This window comes from Prionailurus bengalensis, chromosome D2 (assembly GCF_016509475.1).
Source record: "Prionailurus bengalensis isolate Pbe53 chromosome D2, Fcat_Pben_1.1_paternal_pri, whole genome shotgun sequence".
Lineage (NCBI taxonomy): Eukaryota > Metazoa > Chordata > Mammalia > Carnivora > Felidae > Prionailurus > Prionailurus bengalensis.
The window spans coordinates 73011509-73035163 of NC_057351.1; the positions used below are offsets into that span (position 1 = coordinate 73011509).

Sequence of the window (23655 nt, forward strand, 5' to 3'; positions counted from 1 at the left end):
CGCTTAACCGACTGAGTCACCCAGGCGCCCCTAGTTTAAACTCTTCAAACAGGAAAAGGCTCAAAACATGAATGATGGGCTTTCCTGGCCGGAGGGAAGGTTGTTTAGACAAGCTGTTTGTTCACCAGTGGACGGAGTACAGCTTGGAAGCGAAAGGGCCCTGCCGTTAATTAAACTCCTCATTATGTCAGGACTTTCACTTGCTGTCCTCCATGAAAGATGAGCCTGCTTCATGCACGTGATTCCTCAGATATGCTGCTTTAGTAGATATTCTCCTGTGCTTATCCTGGGCCAGCAAGCAACAACCCCTCCTCTGACTCCATCTGTCCTTTAAATACCAGCCAGCCCTCTCGTGAAGGGCCCGGTCCTTATAAATCTCCTCAAAAAGCTGTTCTTCATGGAATTTCTTGACAGCATGTGCCCCGCCGGGAGAAGGTGCTAGCAGGTTCCAGCTGAGCTGACATATTCGAAACCACACACCCCCTCCTGCACCCCTGCTTGATCTCTGCCCCCTCCACCTCTTCCCTCCCCTTCTGAGACGGGCTGTTCACCCTTTTCCCTTTAACCGACTTGAAACACAATTCAATGTCAAGGACGTTCTCAAGTCCTAAATTTTCCCCGAGTCCCCTGGCTCCTCCTTGGAACCCAAGGGCCCCCGGAGCACTCGGCCTCCCTCTGCTCCCTCACTTTCTCAGGGTGTCCACATCCGCTACAGGCAGACAGTCCTTCACTTGGCTGTCTGGGCTCCCAGGCGCTGCGCCCATCCCCCTGCGATCTCGGCTGTTCAGGCTGACACAGGTCCACCTCTCTGGGCCCTCCTGGTCTGCTTGGCTGTCCCCAGGAATGATGGCACTCTCCCCTTACTACCTCTTCCCTCTTACTCCTTCTTCTGTCCTCTCCCCTCTCCCCTTCTGGTGGAAGAATTATTTCCCAGGATCCACTTCTTCCCTCGCCGCCCCCCGTCTTTCTTCTTGGTCTTCACGCTCCCTAAATGACCTGCCACTCTGTCTGAGAGTCTCAGAGCCTTCAGACACACCTGCTTTAGGATCGGCGTCAGCTGCCTCCACATGGCTTTCCTCCGCCCTGCAGGCCCTGGGATGCGGTGGTCTCCCTCCTTCTAATGCTATGTCTGTGGCCATGACATTCCCCTATTAGAAATCCTCTGATGGCTCTCCATTACCCAAGAAGTTCCTTGGCTTGGCATTCGAGGCTCTGCACAGCCTCGACCCGAGCTCACTGTTCCCATTCTATTCTACAGCTGTGCCCTTCTCCCACTCAAAACTGCTTGCTTTCCACAGCTGTTGGCTGTGTTCTCCTTCCCCTGTGCTGTTCTTGAAACACCCACCCTTCCAGCTGCTGCCAGTGAGAGGCCCCCAGTGCCCCTCGTCCAGGGAGTCTTTCCTGATGCTGCACTTTGGGCAGAATCTCTGCCTTCACCAAACACCCAGTTAGTTACCCCCTCACAACACTGACCCATTGACTACATGCTCCTTCGCACTGTGTTTATTTTGACACTCCTTCAGATCTGGCACACAGGAAGGAAGGAAGGAAGGAAGGGAGGGAGGAAGGGAGGGAGGGAGGGAGGAAGGAAGGAAGGAAGGAAGGAAGGAAGGGAGGGAGGGAGGAAGGGAGGAAGGGAGGGAGGGAGGGAGGGAGGGAGGAAGGGAGGGAGGAAGGGAGGGAGGGAGGGAGGAAGGGAGGGAGGGAGGGAGGGAGGAAGGAAGGGAGGGAGGGAGGGAGGAAGGGAGGGAGGGAGGGAGGGAGGGAGGGAGGGAGGGAGGAAGGGAGGGAGGGAGGGAGGGAGGGAGGGAGGAAGGGAGGGAGGGAGGAAGGGAGGGAGGGAGGGAGGGAGACAGAAAGAGAAGGAAAGAAAGGAAGAAAGAAAGAAAAATGAAGAAGGTACTCGAATGAATGAAAGCAGTATCACGTTCTCACATCTTTGTTTCCCTTGAGCCCTATTTCTAGAACTCTATTTCCAGAATTCACTAAATTTCTACTAGTGATCACATAATACCAAATGCTTCTAAAGTTCCCAATTCTTTGTGGATACAGCTCAGTACACACATCTGATTTACACCCACTCATCACCATGCCCATGGGAGGACACTGAGTGGACAGCTGTATTCCACTTAGAAATTAGCCATTCTCCCACACCCAGGACCATCACTGCACAAACCTTTGCAACAATCATCCCAGGGGTTCACTCATACACCAGCAGCTTCCGTGGGGTCTGGGAGGGACAGCAGCAACCATTTGCCAGTAGTTTACTGTGCGCAGCCCGGAGGAAGGTTTAACATCAACCCACGAGGTACACAACCTGCCCCACTCTTCAGGTTAGGGAGGTGGGTGTTGGAGAAATTAAGCGCCTTGCCCGAGATCACACAGCTGCTACATGTGTCTTCTGCCCGTCTTTCTGTTTTTTGTTTGTTTGTTTGTTTGTTTATGGAGATATAATTCACATACCATAAAATTCTCCTTTATAAAAAAAAGTTTATTTATGTTAAGGGGGGGAGTGGGAGGGGCAGAGACAGAGGGAGAGACAGAATCCCAAGCAGGCTCGGTGCTATCAGTATGGAGCCTGATGCACAACTAGAACTCATGAACCGTGAGGTCATGATCTGAGCCAAAATCAAGAGTTGGACGCTTAACCAACCGAGCCACCCAGGTGCTCCCTAAAATTCTCCTTCTTAGACTGTACAGTTCAGTGGGTGGTAGCAGATTCACAAGGTTGTGCAACCATCACACTATCTGAGTCCATTCCCCCGCAGAGAAACCCCGTTCCTATTAGCTGTCACTCCTCCCCCCTCCCTCCTCCCCCAGCCCCTGGCAACCTCGAATCTGCTTCCTGTCTCTGTGGACTTGCCTCCTCTGGCCATTGCATACAAATGGAATCCTCCAGTATCATCTGGCTTCTCCTCCTTAGCAGAACGTGTTCAGGGTTCACCCATGTTGTCCCGGGCATCAGTGCTCTATTCCTTTTTATGGCTGAATAATATCCCATTGTAGGGACAGACCCCACTTCGTAACCTGCTCGCTGACGGACGTTCGCGCTGTTTTGCTTTTCTGTTATTACAGAGAGCGCCGCTATAAACACTCACATGCGAGTTTTTGTGTGAATACATGTTTTCATTTTTCTTAGGTGTCTGAGGAGTAGAATCGCTGGGTCATGGGGTAGCTCTGTGTTCAACCTTGAGAATCTGCCAGACTTTTCCACGGCAGCTGTGCCATTTTCCATTCCCGCCAGCAGTGCACGAGGGTGCATCCTGCTTTCTGAATGCCCGTCCTACCTGTCCTCCCTCAGGGCGTTACCGTGCCCCCCCACCCCCCCACCCCCCCACCCCCCCAACCCCCCCCTCCCCGGCTGGCAGGTGCACCTCCCCCCCACAGGGCGCTGGCACGTGCCCTACCTTCAGCGCCTGCTCCTTGAAGTACTGCAGGGCGTAAGCGAAGATTTCAAGGGCTTTGACTTTCTTGCCGTTTGCTGCCGTTAAGTCTGTATCCATGGTGAGGTCCTGGTGGGGGAGAGGAAGGAATAGTAAGGCCAGGGAGGAGAAACACACCTTGTAGCTTCGGGAACTGCTACCTGGGGATCTGGGGAGCCCGGTGAGCCATATTTCTGTTTCTTGATATTTGGGAGACCAGGATAGTGTGTCCCCCAAAATGAGACTGGCAGCATTGTCCCCTTACTCTGTCGGGGGCCCTTGCTGTCCCCTTCAGCCCCTCCCTCCACTTCTCCCTATTTTCCTCCCTCCCTCTTGTTCTCTCTCTCCTGGATCCTCACAGAGCAGAGGTCTCGGCACAGTGACAGAGCCCAGGAAGGGGGAAAAGTCAGCAGGCACCACTGCTGATGCCATTTACATACCATTTCCACACTTGGACACACATGGTCACCCTCAGGAGCCCCCCTGGCGGAGGCCTAAATAATCACACCAACTCGCTGACGTGCACGAGGCTTAAACAGACATGAAGCTTTCGTTTCCCAATAGGCTGCCAACCAAGTCTCCAAAATAGAAGAGCTCCTATTTTAAGGCTTGTGCTTAATCCTCTTGGGAGCACAGCATCACTGCCTCCCTTCCTCTGCCAGAAGCTAAAGCAGTCCGGTCCTTGGGTAGAGGATGCTCTGGGAGACGCTGGCTGGACTGGGGTCATAAAAAAGAATGACAGGAAAAGTGCTCACAGGGTGGAGATGGGCAGAGAACGGGAGCGAACATCCAGGAGGACGCTCCCAAGTCAGCCCGAAACCAACCGGCTCATTACTGCCGGGGCAAAAAATCAGTGGGGCCTCCGGATCAATCCCGGCTGGATAACTAGGCTTTGCCTTTAGAGCATGAAGGGGCACGAGGCTACTAAACCGGCCTCGTGGAGCCTGTCAGCTGTCCTGAGCCATGGATGCAAACTCACTCCTCCCAACCAGCCACCTCCCACCCCTGGTGCTCAGCAGAGACGCTCCGGATTTGGGGAGGCGACTCCCAGGCTCAGAGAGGTGGCCGAGCACCTGGAAGCCATAGGCTCAGAACTGAAAACATTCAAAACTGAAAAAATTCCTGTGCTTTCCACCTGCACAAGATTGCTGTTCAGCACTGAATCCCATCAGGTGAACCGGGAAGGATGTATTTCTAGCAGAAGTCTGTCTGCTTCACAGAGATAGAACCACACCAAGCAGCACGCAGCCTTGGAGACCGGGTGCTGGCAGCTGGGTTTCCATTAACATTTGTCTTGTCATCTGCAAGCACTTAAGAGCCCACAAGGAAAGCAATAATGGGAGCTAGCAATTAACTACAACTTACTAAGTACCAGGCTGGCTCTAAGAGCTTTGCGTATTTTGATTCCGTTAATCCTTACAACATCCCCATGAAGAAGGCACTGTCAGTGTCTCTATTTTACAGGAGGCACAGAGAGGTTAAGTAACTTGGATTAAGTATCTTGAAGGTGGCAGAGGCAGGATTTAAATCGAGGCCGTCTGGTCCCGGGGTCTTAAACACCATTGCCATCCTGAATCTCTAAGTACCAAGAATTAAGGAAAATTTATGGGGTAAAGTGCTCAAACTGAGGAGAACCTATCCTGTGGCCCAAATGTCTCCATGAAGCTTGGGAGACGGGCCTAACTGATGGAGACAGCTTCTAGAACTGGCACACTGGGAACAGAACTGCTTTGGGAGTTGAGCCTCTAACAATCGGGCACTTGATTTCCTGAGCTGCCTGCTTCCCCACACAGAGAGGAATGGGCCAGTTGTTACATTTTTTTTAAATTGATTGATTGAGAGAGAGAGAGATTGAGAGGGAGACTATCCCAGGCAGGTACCACACTCAGCACAGAGCCCGACGTGGGGCCTGATCTCACAAACCGTGAGATCATGACCTGAGCCAAAATCAAGAGTCAGACGTTTAACTGACTGAGCCACCCAGGTGCCCTGCCAGTTGTTACTTCTAAACTAGTTAGTTAATAGCTACTGTCCTAGGTCCCCCAAATGCCCCGAGCCCCCAAGTCCCTCCTTCAGAATTCCCGATCTCCCAACAACCCAGCAACCGAAGGGGGATCTCCTGGCGTGGCATGTCCCCCACCCCTATGCCTCCAGCCAGCGTCCACTCTGGTCAGTTTCCAATGCAAACAAGTTGTTAAATATTCTGAATATCTCTCTGCCCACGCGTATAAAAGGAAGTGCTGTCTACTCCACAAAAGTGTTGAGTGTGCCAGGTCATCTCTAAGATCAAGGTAAATGGATGTTAATTTCTGCTTGGGAGAAACCTAAGGGTTTCCTGAGTTGGAAAGACCTCCCCCACCCAGGCTGGAGGAACCCTGTCTCTCCAATGTGGAGGACCCGGGGCCAGGGAGAGTATAGCTCACCCCAGTGGTATGCAACTTCATCTTGAACTTCTCCAGGTACAGCCACTGCTTGGCCTCGTTGGGATCCAGGTCATGGTAAAAGTCCCTGGCGGCATATCCAAAGCTGTGGAATTTCCTCTCGGGAGTCAACAAGATGGTGGTCGGGGTCTTCTGGTTGGACACCCCAGGGTCGCCTCCTTCCCATCGCCTGACACCAAGGAAAGGCAGAGGTTATGGGACCTTCTTTCATAAGCCCAGTTCGGACAGCAGTGATTCGAGCACCTACACGTGCATGATTCTTACAGATGTGGGTGCTCATAATAGCTGCTACAGATGCTCTCTGGTTCAGCTGGTTGATCAGTGATCACTGATCCGACTTTGCTTAGAAACCAATACAAAAGGGGCAACCACCAGGTTCTTGCTGAATAATAAGGTCTGCTTTGACCTTCCACTCAGTGTTTACTGAGGATCTACTCTGTGCAGGTGCCAGTGACAAGGAGACGAAACATCTCTCTGCCTTCCAACAACTCACAACCTAGTAGGTTATGTCTTTTGGGGGGAGATAAGGGGTCTGTGTTTTTTAGTTTGCAAGCACCCCAAGCAAATGTATAGCTGGTTTGTGTCCTCTCTAAAACAAGGTAGGGTATAAACAAATCCATAAATACCAGGCTTATCGCATGGAAACAAGGGGCCCAGGGAAATGCCCTGGGGGTCAGAGAAGGCAGAGGTGCCAGGTGGTGGGGCAGGGGAAGAATGCAGGGCTCAGGACAGACTCAAAGGACTGACAGAGAGCTAGATCTTGAAGGATGGAAGGGCACTGCAGGCTGCTCAGAGGTGGGTGAACACAGGACATTTACTGGGATGCAAGCGACCGCGTGGGGTAGAGAAGGAGTATGTAAATGGGAAGTGTGAGAAACGAGATTGGGAAGGTGTTTGGAAGCAGGTGGAAGAGACCCCTGGGGAGAGAGAGAGACTTAACCAGTGAGTAACAGGGAGCCACTAAAGGTTTTAGGGCAGGGGTATGGCAGAATCCGAGTTGGGACTGAACAGAGCAAACTGAACCAGACAGGAAGCCAGGAGGCTGAGGAGGCTCAGGCCTGTTCTGGGAGCAGAGACAATGGGGCTCCAACCAGAGTAGAGGAAAGCGGTGGAGGAGGAGGGGCCATCCCAAGTGAGAGCCCGGCTAAATGGCAACGGAGGTGAGCAGGCGCTCACCTCCCAGATGTTCCAACTTCAGAGCCTAGAGGAGAAAGCGCCCTTCACAGAAACCGGGAGCCCTGACCAAGGAAAGTGGGAAACTCCAGGTGAGCCCGCTGGCGTTGAACTCCCAGGACGGGGTTGAAGATGTAAGCCTGGCATTCACAGGAGAGACCCAGGAGGAAACAGACTTGGGTGCCTCCATACCAGGGTGACAGCCACTGTGACAAGGTGGCAGGAGAGCCCTGATGGGAGCAGTGAGGTGGGAAGGAACTATGTCCCGCAAGTCTGTGTGCTGAAGAGGTCCCAGAAGAGGCGAGAGGTGAGGACAGACAGACAGGCAGAGGCTGTGGGATTACATCCTGGAACTGATGGGAGGGTAAGGGAGTGGGGAAGGGGGTCAGTGGAGCCCCAGAGAAGCTTCCTTCCTTCCCTCAGATAGAAAGAAGGAGAATACGAAGAAGAGTAGAGAAATCAGGTGACTCGAAGCTTCTCCCTCCTGCTCTGGGGCCACGGCAGAGAAGCCACGGCTGCCACGGTGGCCAGGAGGCTCTCTTCTGGACCAGGTCCCGGCTCTGCAGCTGGCTCCCATCTTGCCACTAGCCACATGAACACTGCGAGGAGCATCTGGTGGTGACACAGAATAGGAGGGGAAGCACGCCCCTCCCCCCTCCCCCCCCCCCCCCCCCCCGCCTGCCAGGAAGGTGGCAGAGCACCTGGCTGAGCTCACACCTGCTCCTGACACGGCACCGTGAAGCTCTGGTGGCACCATCACAGTCCAGGTGGAGAGTCGACCTAGATTTGCCATGCAGATGGGCCTGGAACCGTCCCTGGCAAGTGCCCCAGTCAAGCTCCATCAAGATGCAGGCTTCTACCCAGGGAGACGTCCCCGTGGTGACCCCACTGAGACACAGGGATGATCATCACCCAGGCGGACACTGGGCACCTGAGCCAGGGTGACATTCCAACGTTTCAACGAATGGACTTCCTGTTACCATCAACACTGCCATTTTCAGTAGGCAAGGAACTTCCTGAGTTTTTCCCCTTCCAATTTTTATTCCTCCCTTCCTATTAACATGCACAAAATTAAGCTTTCTCAGTCATAATTTTGTCAGTCTGTATCATGGTTATGTTAACCTGTTCTGATTGAAGTAAAATTCAGGTAGAACCTCTCTCCAAAATCTTCTCTACAAGAACTGAGATAATGTCTCTAGAGAACCTGAACGCTGCAGCTACTGGGTGAGAATTCCTCCCAAGCAATTGCAATGTGTTTTCTGCTCTTGGTTTTTATTTTTTTTCTTTCCAATTTTCATTACAAGGCTATCCCTTTGAAACAACATTTCTTAAAACAACTATGTAGAAGCTAATAAACACTGGTTCTAGCTTTTCCTAGCATGCTCTTGTCTCTTCGGGGTTTCCCTCTCTGGGGATGACAGAGCAGACCCCACGGCAGGTGTCTGGCTAACCAGAGGCAGAATCCTGCTGACGACTGGACACAGAGGGCTATGCTGTCATCAGGCTTCTCTACTAGAACCGGCTTTTCATTATTTCCTGATGACAGGACACCCCCGGGTCTCTGCAGCCTCTTAGGATATCTAAACCAAGATTGAGGCGGGGGTCACTTTTGCTTCATGACTTATGTTTTAAGCAGCACGCTATAAAAACGCATAAGCTCTTACTCCAGGAGCGATACCGAAATTCCACAATTACCAGCTAAAGGAGTTGTTGCAAAGCCAATCACAATGCATCTTGAGAGCCATCCTTCGGTTTGGAAAATCGGAGTGATCGACTCCTGGCTCCCAAAGCTTTGAGGGGCCACAGACTCTGCAGGAGGGCCATGTGCCAGACCGGAGGAGCCGGTGTGGATGCCGGGATCGACCAGAATCCTCGCAGACAATTGGTCACGCGTGCGGATGGGGTGGATGAGAGGGCGTGCCAGGCTGCTGTGTGCCTGGTGGGGCGGGGGTGGAGGGAGGGGCGTCCTAAGCACAGAGTGTGTCCCAAGAGACCATGGGCAACTTCAGGGTCACCCTTCAGGTTCACGTGGCTGAAATCCACCCCTCTGTTTTTTCTTAGGCATGGTGCTTTCTGCTTCTGGTCACCGTCATGTAAGAAACAGCACCTTGCCTCCTTACATTTCAGTCCGTGCTAAGCCCTTGATGGGAAATCTCATTTCATTTGTGCACACTCGGTGAGGCAGACAGTCAGTATCCCCATTTCACAGATGAGGAAATTGAGGGTTAGAAGGCCCAGCGCTTGTGTAAGCTCACACAGTATGTGGCCGAGCTGATGCTTGGACCTCCTCCATCACAGATACCCTGAGCCAGCACCTCTTGCCCGAGCTGCATGCTGGAATAACCTGGGCCAGATTTCAAACGCGCTGTCCAGGCCCTTCCTCAGACCAACTGAGTCAGAATTAAGTCAACGCTTTTACAGACCAGGAACCTGGAGCCCAGAGATAAGAGTGGTTTACCCAAAGGGGCACAGGGGTTTTGGGCTGAGCTGGGCCACAATCCAGGACCCGCCTCCTAAGTGCCACTCACCTGCTCCTTAAACTAACTCCCTTCCCCTCCCCCAGGCCCGCCCCCAAGTGTCCACAGGTGCACTGACCGGTGCCTGCCCTTGGCCCTCCCCACCCATACCACAGCACTCACCTCATCACGTGGATACATTCTGGCTCCTTGGTGAAGCTGTAGGCATAGCCACTGGACGTGGTTCCAAAGTCAACGGCCACCACCACGAGAAATGTCTGCTGCTCCGAGACATTCGGGTCAGCGTCATTCTGCAGATACACCAAGTTAAGGTGTGGGGGTGGGGAGTGGCGGTGGCCCAGCCTGGCTTTCAGGAGGATGCGCCGGGGTTGGGGGGGGGGGGTTGTGCCCAGTTGTGCCTCCCACTACAGACAGAATTCTGGCTCAAGTGTGCCGCACGGTGAGCCCTATGGAGAAGGCAGGCCAGCCTCAGCCCCCCACCCAGGTAGTTCAGGGAGGAATGGAGCTGTCCCTGAGTGGAGGGCCAAGCTGACAGGGTGAAGTCACTCGCCTAGAGCTTGCCCCCACCCCCTTTATCGACTGCTTATGACCATGACAAATTATGGAAGTTTCGCCATCCAGTCCGGAAGCCCAGGGGTTCCTTGACTGACACAATCTTCCCCTCACTGCCCTCCCCGAGTTCCTGTGCAGACCTCCAGACGCTGCCTGCCCAGAATATTCTCTGCCAGCTGTGGCCTGGGCACACCCAGGCGAGCACTCCATCTGCTCAGGTGTGTTGTGAGTGGGAATAAATTTTGCATGCCAGGGCCCCTCGCCATGTGATCCTGGCAAGGCCTGTCCCCTCGGGGACCAGAGACGTTCCTCAACATTAAGCAAGCGGGTCAGGCCACTCCAGCTTTCCAAACCATTTTTTTTTTTTTTGAGCATGTAGACTTTTTTATATGTCCACAGAGCTCCACATTAGAAACCAATACATTTGGGGTTTGAAGTGTATTGTTTAGAGCAGGGGGTGAGATTCCCCACCCCTCTGCCCCTCTGGCCTCTCCCCACTGACCCCCATCCCCACACACCCCAAGGTGACCCTGAGCTCTTATAGGAGCCCTCAGGGTGCAGAGTTTGCAAACCTGCCATATGAGGGCCCAGCCATAGGTGGCCAGCTTCCCGGGTCCCCCAGGACCGAGGGAGTTCCAGGACACTGAATAAGGTAAAATGCAGATTGTTCCAGGAAAACCAGGACAGGCTGGTACCCAGGAAGCTACCCCTCCCCTGGTTACTTTTCTCTGGTCGGCTACGTGTGGGCCCCTTGAAGAGCTGCCTCACAATATCCATCTTTTCAGTGAGGGGTCAGGTGAGAGCAAATGCCCAGTCTCCAGCCCCCTCGCTGTTCAGGTCTTCTCTCTGGGGCCGGCTGTGCGAGAAGCAAGCCCAGCCACACGCGTGTGGACACGGCAGTGAACTGTAGCAACTGCATTTCACTGGAGCACCGGCCAGATGCGGCTGCTCCCTTCCAGAAGGACGCCTCACCACCTCTGGGCCCTCGATCTTTAAAGGGTTGCTCCCGCCCTGCCTGGTACCCACCCAGGCCAAGAGCTCCAGAAGCACCAGTCACACTATAGAAAGCCTTTCCAGGCCCAGGGTGGGGAAGGGGCTGGGTGGGCTCCCGAGGCTGGTACCAGGACAATGTAATCTCCACCCATGAATGTGAGGGGCTGCCAAGCAGCCTGTCTCGTGAAGGCACATCCAGAAACCAAAGATGATCAGCACATATCCCCACACATACATACGCATTTCTTACCACAATATGGGAAGGGGACAATGGCGTTATTCCCGTGTCCCCCAGACTCCGGGCCGGAGATGAATATGCAGACGTGGGGGCTGTTTCTGAAAGGAAAGACAAATGTGCTTAGAAGTGGCACGGGCTGACCCAGGGGGCAGAAGCGAGCTGCCTGGCTTTGCTGCTACAGATGCTACTGCCCCCCAGAAAGCCAGCTAACGTCGTAGGCCAGGCTGAACCCAGCCATGAACGCAGAGTGTCTGTTCTGGCACCCCCTCGTATGCGGTATTTAAAACTTGGCCAGATGAAACATTCCTCTTCTCCCAGTGGCCACCAGGCCTCTCGCTGCGTGCCGCCCCCAACCCCCACTTAGCAGAGATGCTGCCCAGTCCCCAGGTGGCCTCAGCTCCAGGCTTGTGCCCTCTGAAGAGCTGGTTCTTAAACCAGGCACCATGACAAGCCAAACCTGCAGCCACCTGTGCAAACTTCTGTGTGCCATGTTTTTTGAAAGAGTATCCACAACCCTCAGGTTCCCTACCCAACCCCACAGACCAACAAGCCCCCTTATAGGAACATAGGACAGGACTGCAGCTTCCGGAAGGAACTTCCTTGCTTGGTGGACACGTCCCCTCCTCCCTCCCTCCAGCATGAGGCCGCACCACAACATGGGGAACTCATCTCTCTTCGGGCGATACTGAAGGTCTTTGACATTCAATACGAAAAACCACAGGGGCGCCCGGGTGGCTCAGTCGGTTAAGCAGCCGACTTCGGCTCAGGTCATGATCTCGCGGTCCATGAGGTTGAGCCCCGCGTGGGGCTCTGTGCTGACAGCTCGGAGCCTGGAGCCTGTTTCAGCTTCTGTGTCTCCCTCTCTCTCTGCCCCTCGCCTGCTCACGCTCTGTCCCTCTCTGTCTCTCAAAAATGAATAAACATTAACAAATTAAAAAAGAAAAAAGAAAAACCACAGCAGAATGACAGGTGGATCAGCATACCTAGACCCTGCACGTGGGTGGGGCCCCATAAGGTCAAACCAGAGAAGAGCCCAGAGCAAAGCAGACGAACGTCATTTTGTTGATTGCCCTGCTCCTCTCGCAATTATTCCGGTGCTGACGTTTGTCCTGACACCTTGCGAGAGCCCAGTGGCTCTCCCCCGGGAATGAGCACCCAGGGAGAAGTCACACTGTCCCCGCTGGAAGCCCCACACTGCTCTCCCTGCCCGCCACCGAGGACCCACAGGGCCAGCAGCGGAGCAGGGACGGTAGGCTCCCACCCTGGTGACAACGGCCGACCCTGAGCGCCTTCCAATACCCGGTGTTATCTGGGGTGCTCTGCGAATACTTCCCATCTAGCAGCACACAGCCTGATACCCGGCAGGAAAAAAAAAATGGGTACTTGGCTAAAACAATACTTGTGGTCAAGGAAACCCAGAGGGTGTGAGGTGTCTGACAGAGCCTAGATGCTTCTACGGGAGGACAGGCGTGGTTCCATCTGCTTCTGCTGCCAAGTCACTTGGGTTAATCCCACACACTCACTGATTTTTGGTTTTTTTTCCTGCTTGGTGAGAGCTCAAATAGCATCACTACAGCAGGTGCCAAATGGGCTGAGGGAACGAAACGAATCATGCAAGAGTGAATGTGAGGCTTCAGATCGGCACAGCCACCTCCGCTCGCTGCAGGCATACGGTCCCCCTCCTCCTGAGGAGCCTCCAATTCCAACCCCTGGGAGACATGTGCAGAAGCCAGTAAGGGCAGAGGCCGAAAGAGCTGGTGGGCGAAAGGGCTTCACCAGCCATTTCTCCAAAGAAGACAAATGGTCAAGAAGCGCGTGAAAAGATGCTTCGCATCACCGGTTCGTGGAGACACGTGAATCCAAACCACCATGCGCTAACTGCTTCACACCCACCAAGATGGCTGCGATAAAAAAAAGAAAAAAAAGAAAGGAATAACAAATGTTGGCAAGAAACTGGGGCCCTTGTAGCTACCTGGGAGTGCAAAATGGTACAGCTGCTCCGGAAAACAGCATAGCGGATCCTCAGAAAGTCAAATATAGGAATTACCGTATGACACAGCAATCCTACTCCTGGGTGCCTACCCCCAAAGATCTGAAAACAGGGGTTCAAGCTGGTATGTGCATGTTCACTGTGAAGTTACTCACAATCGCCAGAAAGTGGAAACAAGCCAAGTACCCGTGAACAGATGAGTCAACAAAATGTGACATGGCCATGCCATGAAATATTATGCGGCTGTAAAAAGGAATGGAATTTCTTGTACACGTTGTAACATGGAGGACCAAGAAAACACTGCGCCGAGTAAAATACGCTGGACGCAAGAGGACAAATATTGTGTAATTCTACTTGCATGAAATATCTAGAGCAGGCAAGTTCATAGAGACAAACAGTAGATCGGAAGTTACCAGGGGTTGGCGGTGGAGGGGGGGGGGCGGGGAGGAAGGAATGGGGAGTGCAGAGTTTCCATTTTGAGTGATGAGCAAGGTTTGAAAATAGTGGCGATGGTGGTTGCACAACACTGTGGATGCAATTAATCCCCTTGATGGGTACGCTTAAGAAATGTTAAAATGGCAAATTTTATGTTCTAGATACTTTATCACAATAAACATGTTCTCATTAAAAAAAAAAAAAACGCAACTTGCTCATCTTAGAAAGCAATTTCTGATTCCTGTTAGCACCCATGGGTTGGTGCTCTTGAAAAGAGAAGGGAGACATAAGCCAGGCTCCTGGCCCAGCCTGCAAAAGTCCACCTGCTTTGCTAATCTCCCGGCCAAGGGCACCCCCTTCCATAAAACAGGGGGGAATCCTGCCTCTGCGCCAGGGAGCCCAGCCAGATGGGCCTTCCCGCCTGTCGGCGAGAAGTCTGCCCTGCCCATGGCCCCTTGGGCAGCCTACAGAGATGCCATCCAGCACTGGGAGCCACCTTCTCTCCACCTGCTACCTGCAAAGCCCGCGGCCATGTGTCCACATTTGCACAGAAGGTCTTAGAAGATACCAAATGTCTAATTGCCCAGTAAATCTGGTGTTGGCAATTAGCAAACAAGCTATTATCTACAGACAAACCATCCACCCCGCTGTCTGCTTGGTTCTAATTATCCCATCACTCAGCTCTTCCCAGCGCATGTCCCACTGACTTGCAAAAGAGCATGTGTTGGGCCACACGTTGAACACATGCCTTGGGCCCCCAGAGGACTCCAGGATACATGAGAACAAGACACAAGGATTTTTTTGGTTCTCCCTGTCCCTCCCCCACCCAATTCCTTGCAGGTTACTCAGCCGGGCCTCAGGGCAATTGAATTTCATGGACTTTCTCCATCAGAAATGAAATCGCAGCTGTACCATGTGATGATGTAAAACTGATTTGCATAGAAGGCATAGAGAAGTAACATTTTTATAGATGCATCCATATCATGCACGCCCACATCTATAGCTTTGCACAACCCAAACCAAAGATTATTCACCAGTTAAGGTGTACCAATCCAGCACAGGAGTATGCAAAGCCTGCAGTGACATTACTGTCTTATTTTTTAGGATGTCCAAGTGGTGCTCAAAAATTTGTGGGGAAAAGAATATGGAAAAGCCTACTGCAGGTCCTGAGGGGTATGGGGAATTTCCAGCGTGTTAATGATCTTAACCAAGCTGGAAAGCTCTTGTTCAATGGGTAAGTAATTAGGAATAAACAGAATGGGGTCAATGGAATATTACTTATTTTTTTTAATTTTTTTATTACATTTCTTGATCTTTGAGAGGCAGAGAAAGACAGAGCATGAGTGGGGGAGGGGAAGAGAGAGGGGGGGACACAGAATCTGAAGCAGGCTCCAGGCTCCGAGCTGTCAGGACAGAGCCCGACGTGGGGCTTGAACTCGCAAGCCATGAGATCGTGACCTGAGCCGAAGTCGGATGCACAACCGACTGAGCCACCCAGGTGCCCCAATGGAATATTATTGATCTATGGGTATGTGACAGATCTGAGATAAAAGTTGATATATGGAATATCTATATGCACAAGGCACCTGCTGAGCGTCCTGGCTACTGCTTATACATAGGCCATAATCCACAGCAGGAAACGCCAACCATCACTAATTATGGACCTGTTTGTGCTTCTCCATAAAGCCACAACAATAACACCTGCTCCGTGAATATGCCCACCTACATAATAGTCCAGCACGATACACACAGAAGGCCTTGAGCCCATTGGGAACAGAAGAGCAAGGCAGAGCTAAATGGAGATTTTCAGAGTGCAGCCTTGGGGGACAGAAAGGAAGCTGATGGAAACAGAATTGACACCCATCTGTGGAGGCAGGGAGAAGAAACTGGCAAACCAGAGATTAAAGAAGAATACTCCACCAGGAAGTGTCATCAAGGGCAGAGCTGAGGGACCTGAGACATTAAAGACACACTCCACCGTTGCAGCTACATTAAATAGACACTCGCAGTATCTTCCACTCCAAGCACTAAGTCACCCTGAAATGCGGTAACACAGAGGGAGTTGATGACTTCACATCACAGAATCAGCGAAACACTGAATACTGCAAGAATGCAGGCAATCAGCCACAGACCTATGGTAAGCTGAGGGCGAAGAGACCCTGAAGCTTTCCAGCAGAGCAAGAGAAATTGCCGGGTTTCCTTTGCTATTAGTTTCAAACAATTTAATGTCACTTCTGTCTTGTGTATTTGCTATGCGATTTTTTTTTTTTTTTTAGTTTGTGTGAATACAAAAATAAGTTGATAAGGGTGTTTCTAGGTTCACTCAACCTGGGACTCATCTCCCAACACATTCTTCAACCAAGTCACTTTTAAGATAATGTTTATGGCAAAGAGGTATAGATAAAGAAATGAAAATATCTTTGCCGCAAAGTAAAGGCTATAAATAAGTAAAAGTATGGCTCAACCCACAAGTCTCCTCCCACAGGATTTTCCTAGAACCCCAAACCAGACAGTGGAAGAGAAACTAATCGAATTTACTAGGTTAATACGAATCACTTGCCTTAAGGGTGTGAGAATTAAGTCACAGATTAATCGGGGTTCCTCCTATAAAATGCCAGACATGTAAAATTCAGACACATTTTTATTTGCTCCTGGCTCTAATGGCTTTAATCAAGGCAGATGTTCTTAAAATAAAAAACAGTCTGGATAAGAAAATGTCAAAGCCAGCCATAATTCATGAACTTGCTTGTCGTTTTTCCCTGCTGGAGACATTAGTCAGCAAATGGCCGTGAGCAGAATTGTAGACTTTCTGAGATACATAAAATCAATGCTGCTCCATAAATACAACATTAAAAAAAAAAAAAAGACAGAACCCTAGGGCTGACTTGATTCTATAAGGCTGTAGGCTCATATGTGAAATGACAGGTGGTCTCAACAATGGTGACTCCCCAGCTTCTCCACATAGACCTTCTTTCTAGTTTTCAGATTCATATATCTATCAAATGAATGTCAGTTTCAAGAGGATTCTTAAGGTCTAGTCCTTACAATTTACAAAATGCAATAAATATTTTCATTTCTTTCCCCTCCTAGCTATGAGATAACAGGTATTTGCTGACAATTGCCTAAAACCAGGCTATTTGTAAAAAGCTCTCCCTTTCTCTCTCTCCTTATATGCCTTCCCTGCACTGTCATCTTTGAAAATTGATCAGCTCAAGGTCATGGGTAGGTGACGGGAAAAAATCTTTTAAGAAGGAAAATAAAAAAAAATTTATTACCCTATAACAGGCTCCATGGCTAGCTGAACTAATGCATTATTACTGTAAGCTGAACTTCCATTTCAGTAAATAATTTATGGGGTTTCTTTTTTAATCACCATGGTTGATGTCCAGAGTAAATGGAAATTTTATTGGCATGAACTGGGAGACCCTCCTGGCTACAAAGAACACTGAGTGTAAAACAGCTGCTCTCCAAACACTAAATAATAATTATGGAAATGAGTATTTACAGTGGCAGAAACCACAACACCGGGCACAGCTGAGAGAAGCAGGCTACACCAGGCCCATCCTGACACTGGGCACATCCTCCAACTATCTACCCCTTGGGATGGTTTAGGAGATGAGGTGCCCCAATGAGAGAGAACTGGAGGAACTGGATTTCCCCAGAGGCAGTGAGCCCCCCAAGTCCCTGCGACCCCAGACCATGAGCAGGATGGTTCACATGCACATATGCATCTAGGTCACCACCGGGGGAGGTGAGGAAATGGTTCCTAGACCAACAGGTCTTCCTATTAACTTTCATGAATTATATCCAGCAACCTCACAGCCCTGACCCCTGGAACCTGACATTTGGAGGGGCTCCATCAGATCACCCCCTACATGGTATTAAGATATTTCTGCTCACCTGGCTTCAGTTCCACAGACCTTGGGCTCATCTGAGCAGGGCCATGTTTCAATTCATCTCTGATTCTGCAGTTCTTTACATGTCACAGGCACTCAATATGTTGAGTAGGTGGATAGATGGATGGGTAGATGGGTGGATGGATGGATGGATGGATGGATGGATGGATGGATGGATGGATGGATAGATGGGTGGATACATAGGTAGGGGAATGGATGGATGTATGGATGGATGTATGGATGGATGTATGGATGGATGGATGAATGGATGGATGGATAAATGGGTGGGTGGATGGCTAGATAGATGAACAGTTGGGTAGATGGATGGATATATGGAGGTATAAAAGGATGGGTAGTTAGATGGATAGATGGATGGGTGGATGGAAGGGTATGTTTATACCCGTGGATGGATGTTTATATGTATGCCCATAAGTGGACTCAGTTACTATCCACAGATTTGGAGGGATACAGAGGTCTTTTCCAACTGAGGCATTGACCCCCCCCTCCCCAAGTCATAATATTAATAATACATGTGTTGAGTTACTTCCAACAATGTGGAATCAGCTCTCAAAGCACCCGGACCTGCCTCTCTCCTCAGACGTTCCCTTTGGTCATTGGAACCACCATAGTTTCCAGATAGGTTTCCTAGACTCCTGCCTCCTGTCTTACTGCATTCCCAAGCTGAGTCATTCCTGTGAGAGATTCTTAGCATCTTTCACATTCCCTTTCTCCTCTGCAACCACCACCTTGGTCCAGATCCTGCTGACACTCACCAGGGCTCCCGCCCAGCATCTCTCAGACTCCCTGCTCCAGGTCAGCCCCTTCAAAGTCATGCTCCCCTACAGGCAGAGCCATCCGGTCAAACTGAGGTCTGCCCATAGAACTCCACCACTGTCAGGTTCTTCGATTCCCAGACTCCACAAGATGGAAGTCTAGCACACTGCCGGCACCGGGCCCTTGGAAGTCTACCCCACCTCCCTCTGTGGCCTCTCCTCCTTCCATCCCCCCACCCCCTTCCCAGCCATATCAAACCTTGTCACAGAGCCTGGATTATCTGTGCTTGGTCCTGCCTCCATACTGTGCCCAGAGGACACCCTACTTCTGCAGTATCCTCCAAAAGTCAGCCCCCTCTCTTTGAGGGAGGAGAGTCTTCCTAGCGTTCTCAGCCAGGAGGAGAAAGGAACTTGTTCATCGGAACCTGGGGACCAACTGACAAAACCCGGACTGCTACGGGACAGGTGTCAGGCTTCTCCAAGAAGCGAATTACAAGGCAAACATACAGGAAAAGAGGGGAAACCTACAGATCAGAGAATCTCAGACTCGTGCATCAGAATCACCAAGAATGCTTGTCAAACAGATGGCCGGCCCGACCCCCGCCCCAAAGTTTCCACTCTGACAGGTCTGGGACAGCTGAGAACTTGCATTTCTAATGAGTTTCACATCGACCTGATCAGCCCCAGAGACTGACTCCCATAGCTTAAAAGATGCTTAAGAGACATAGTAACTCCAGACACCGCAATGCGTGAACCTTTACTGGATCATGATTCAAACGAACAACAACAAAAAAGAGCAAGTAGAGGGAACAGACACATCACCAGCTCGGGCTGCGGGGCCAAGGGGCATGTCTCCTCAGAACCAAGACAGCTTAGGAACAGGAACAGCAAAGCCAGAGTTGGCTCTGTTGTTCACAGGAGAGCATTTGTAAGGGACACGAACGACTCCCGAGGGCGATACAGAATATGCGTAAGCGGGCGGCTGGAGAATGCAGAGACACGTTGGCTCACCTCCCTCTGGACACACCTTCTCCCTCCGTGAAGTGGGGCTCCTCAGGGCCTCTATCACTACGTTTCGATAAACAAAGGACATAATTCAGGAGAAACCCTCTGAAATAACAGCCCCCACTTGCCATCTGCTGAATTCCTTAATGGGGTCATACGTGCACGTACAGTTTCGACTCTAGGCTCTTGTATGAGTTTGTTCAAACTCACATTATTCATTGGAAATTATTAGAAATGAACAGACCCAGGGGCACCTGGGTGGCGCAGTCGGTTAAGCGTCCGACTTCAGCCAGGTCACGATCTCGCGGTCCGTGAGTTCGAGCCTTGCGTCAGGCTCTGGGCTGATGGCTCAGAGCCTGGAGCCTGTTTCCAATTCTGTGTCTCCCTCTCTCTCTGCCCCTCCCCCATTCATGCTCTGTCTCTCTCTGTCCCAAAAATAAATAAACGTTGAAAAAAAAAAAATTTAAAAAAAAAAAGAAATGAACAGACCCAGAAACCTATCAGGAAAGCCATCACGTTACTCACGGGATGTGAATTTCGTGCCAAGTTAAGAGCTTTATAGGTGTAGCTCATGAAACCCTGCTGTGCGAGTGGGGGCTGTGAGGCACTGTCATTATTCCCATTCCGTGGATGAGAAAAGTAAGGCCCAGAACGCTAAGGAGCCCACACTGTCAGGATGCCACGCAGCTCGACAGAGCTCTCCAGCTCTTACCCTGCCTGCCTGCACTATGCCCGATGTCAGGTCTCCGACAGGTGTCACTGCTCACGACAGGTGAAGCTACAAGGGAGATGTTAACATAAATCCCCATTTCACCAGTGAGCAGTGAGGGGGAGGTCAGGAGGTCACGATCACAGGGCACTTCCGAGCCCTAGCTGGCGAGCTCTGCCTCCAGGCTCAGAAGACTGTGGGGCTCATGCTTCCTTGGGCTCTGAGGCCCGACAGTGCTCTCTATTTTTGAAAGCTGTTATTCTTCCAATCCAAAGATCACAGCGTGGGAGGGGCTGCTGACAACGTGGAAGTTAAACGTACAAGCTCAGGGTCAGGAAAGCTTGAGTTCAAATCCTAGTATGGCCACTCCCAAATGCACGATGTTGGGTGAGTTACTTAATTTCTCAAGAGCCTCAGTTTTCTCTCCTGGAAACTGGGGGGTGGGGGGTTCATAATGATGGCGATATATTTTATAGGGTCGCTACAAGGACGAAATGAAATAATCCCCATAAGCCCCGGTGCATGGCAAGCATTCAATAAATTATAGATGTTATTTATTATCACTACCATCATCATCATCATCATCAAATAGGTCCAGTTGCTGTTGAGTAACGGGCCATGTGCCTCCACCAGGGGACAGGCGAGCGCCCACATACGCAACGCACAAAGTCAGCGAACACTTTTGCTTCCAGTGGTGTCTCTCCAGGCTTGTTAATCAAGGATAAAAAGACCCACCGGACAGACGCTCGGCACATGGAAGCTTCAGGAAACCTCTTAGTGATGGGAAACAGTGCTGGTGCTGCCACGGGTGAGAGAATGTGTGGCCCCGGCTTCATTGCTCAGCCCATCTGCTCCCTCCAAGGGCACTTTCAGAAGGATGGGGGAGAATCTGGGAAGCCACATGCCCCACTCCCATCAGGGAATTCAATGCGAGTTTTCCTGTTCTCTACGATGAAGCACATTTCAAAACTGAACAGGTAAATGAAGAAGCTCTCCCACCCCAAGGAAAAGATTCCGCATGCCTGGGCCCCCGGAAGACCCCGGATTAGACTTCCCCAAGTTCTATCATGAACAGCCTTGGGACAGCTCAGTCTGCAGAGGCCACAGCACAGGGGTGCCGACTGTACCAAAGGGAAAGACAGAGGCAGTGCCGTTCTGGCCCGTTGGTCTCACACTGAGTGGAATATCTCCCCTCCTAAGCATTCACCATCTGTGCCTGGGGAGGGGGAAGGGAGAGGGGAGACTGGGAGGTGAGGGTGGGGGGAGACAGACAGCTGGCTCTCCCCCCACCCCTTCAACTGAACCTTTGTCCATCTTCAGGCAGGAAGGGCTGCCCTTAACGCATGTGCGCCCCCAGCTGGGGAACCTGAGCACAAACTTCCCATGCTCTGCCAGTGCCCTGAGAGCTGAGGCTTATGCTCATACATTACAGACCCCTCTGAAGAGCGCCTTAATAGAAGAGACAGTTTGCACGCTGCACAAATGCACCTGCCTTGGGGGAGGGATGTCTCCCAAGCAGGGCTGCACCCATCCGTAGGTAGAGGTGCCATGTTCTTACCACAAAGGTGCCATCCCAAGCCATGAAATGAAGGGCTTTTTCCAATTGTCACACCCAGAGCAGATCTTTTACTAATTCATCTCAAAGTACTACAAAAGTACTTAATAGTCAAACAAGAAAGGAAATACCTCATAAGGTACTGAGCTCCCCATCACGAGAGGGGTTCAAGCTAAGGTCAAGAACCACTTACTAGCAGAAGAATAACAAAGGGTCAAAAAACTGGGAGCGCATAGGAATAGACTGTGTAGATTCACGCATGCCCTCACTATCCATCAGGAGCTAAGAAGCTGTGTTGCAGTGTGGTTAAGTACAGGGTGGGGACTGGTCTAAATCCCAGCTCGGTTACTTACTGGTCTTGGTAAGATCCAGCTGTGTGCACCCAAAATCCATTTCTCTCTTCTTAACTAACCCCCAATTCTACATGACTAGCCAGGGGGTGGAGGAAGGGGGACCTTTCCCCAGTCCCAGGGTCGATCCTGAGTAATCTAAATCAATCACGGCAAACCTCTTCCCCTTGCCAATGACAGAAGTGGAAATGGGTTTGTGACCCATAGTTTTGGCTCATGGAGCACGAAGGAAAGTCAGCTGGGGGGGCCTCTGGGAAAAAAAAAATTCTTACTCTAAAGACAGTGCCCAGGAGAAGAGTCATGGGCATGTAGAAACAAAAAACCGACACCTGTGGGTACTGTCTTGCCACCACCACCAAAATAACCCCCATCCGTTCTTGAGGGGGTCCATGAGCTGCCAAATCAGCCTGCCTTGGAGCTTGCTGGACTTCCGGACTTTCCATTCTGAGTCATAATTAATTTCCTTTTTTCTGGAGACAAGATAAAGGCAGGTCTTTCATGCCTTGCAGCTAAAAACCGATGCACAGCTGTGCAACCTGAAACAAGTTACTAACCTCCTCCGTGGCTTGGTTTTCCCTCTGTATTAAATAGGATAATAATAACCCTAACCTCTCAGGATTAATGAGGATTAAATGGGAATAATGCAGGCAAAGGTTTTAACAAATGTAACTATTATTATTTATACAGTGTCTCATTTTATCACCACAAACAACCCAGTGAGGTAGAAAACAGGTTGTTGTTAGCCCCATTTAACGGCGGAGGAAACCATGGCACAGAGAGGTTAAGCATCTTTAACGGCCGAGGAAACCATGGCACAGAGAGGTTAAGCATCTTCCTGAAAGCACACAGCAGTAAGTGCCTGTCTCCAACGCCCGAGATCCTTCCCTCCATGACATTCCAGCCTCGATGAGGTTCCAGGGCTCTGTGATTGGCCAGAGTCTGTGCCCTGGGCAGCTAGGGGCACGGCACCGCGAACACTGAGAGCCGTGGAGGGAGTAGAAATGAGGGGGGACTGCAAATGGGCATGAGTTTCTTTTCGGGGCAATGAAAACACTCTGGGATTTGACAGAGGCGACAGTTGCACAACCGTCGGGATATACTAACAGCCACTGAACTGTACACTTTAAAATGGTGAACTTTATGACAGGTTCATTTTTGTATGATGTGGATCTCAAAAAAAAATCAGAGAGCTGGTGGAAAGCACTCTGTAAGGAAAATTGTCCCCTGTCCCGCCTGTACTCAGGAGCGCAGCCTTCCTCCCTGGAAGCAGACATCAGTCACTCCCACCCACCTTGGCCGCCGCTCCCTCCCGCCCTCCCTCCGACCCTGGGCAGCCGCCAACCTCTCTGCCTGGCAGTTTCCAGAAATTCTCTCGGAACTTGTCGAGTGGCAAAGCTGGCTGCCAGTCTCGGACTCTCCGAGCAGGCCGGGGCCAACAGCTGGCTCTGGCCTGTCCCCAGGCACCCTGAGCTCTGGCAACATGTGAACAGAGGCACAGAGCAGGGACGGTACCCCAGTCACCAGCTGTATTTTCACTTTTCCCCTAGATGCTCTGTAGCTGCCGGCTGGCCAGAGCTGAATGCCAAGCTCCTTCCTGACGGAGGGCTGCAGACACAGGACCTGGCAGCGCTTCCCCCCACAGACAG

The 23655-nt window shown here is 51.2% G+C and overlaps 1 protein-coding gene across 2 annotated transcripts in view; it reads right to left on the bottom strand.

Annotated features, from left to right (window-relative positions):
* The window catches only part of HSPA12A (heat shock protein family A (Hsp70) member 12A), a 168265-nt gene that overhangs the window by 24482 nt on the left and 120128 nt on the right, over positions 1 to 23655 (bottom strand). For both annotated transcript variants that reach the window (XM_043597660.1, XM_043597661.1), the window contains 4 exons: positions 11309 to 11394; positions 9676 to 9803; positions 5846 to 6032; positions 3408 to 3512 (listed from right to left, as the gene is read on the bottom strand). In XM_043597660.1, the coding sequence (XP_043453595.1) occupies positions 3408 to 3512; positions 5846 to 6032; positions 9676 to 9803; positions 11309 to 11394 (506 nt within the window). The remainder of the gene's footprint in view (positions 1 to 3407; positions 3513 to 5845; positions 6033 to 9675; positions 9804 to 11308; positions 11395 to 23655) is intronic.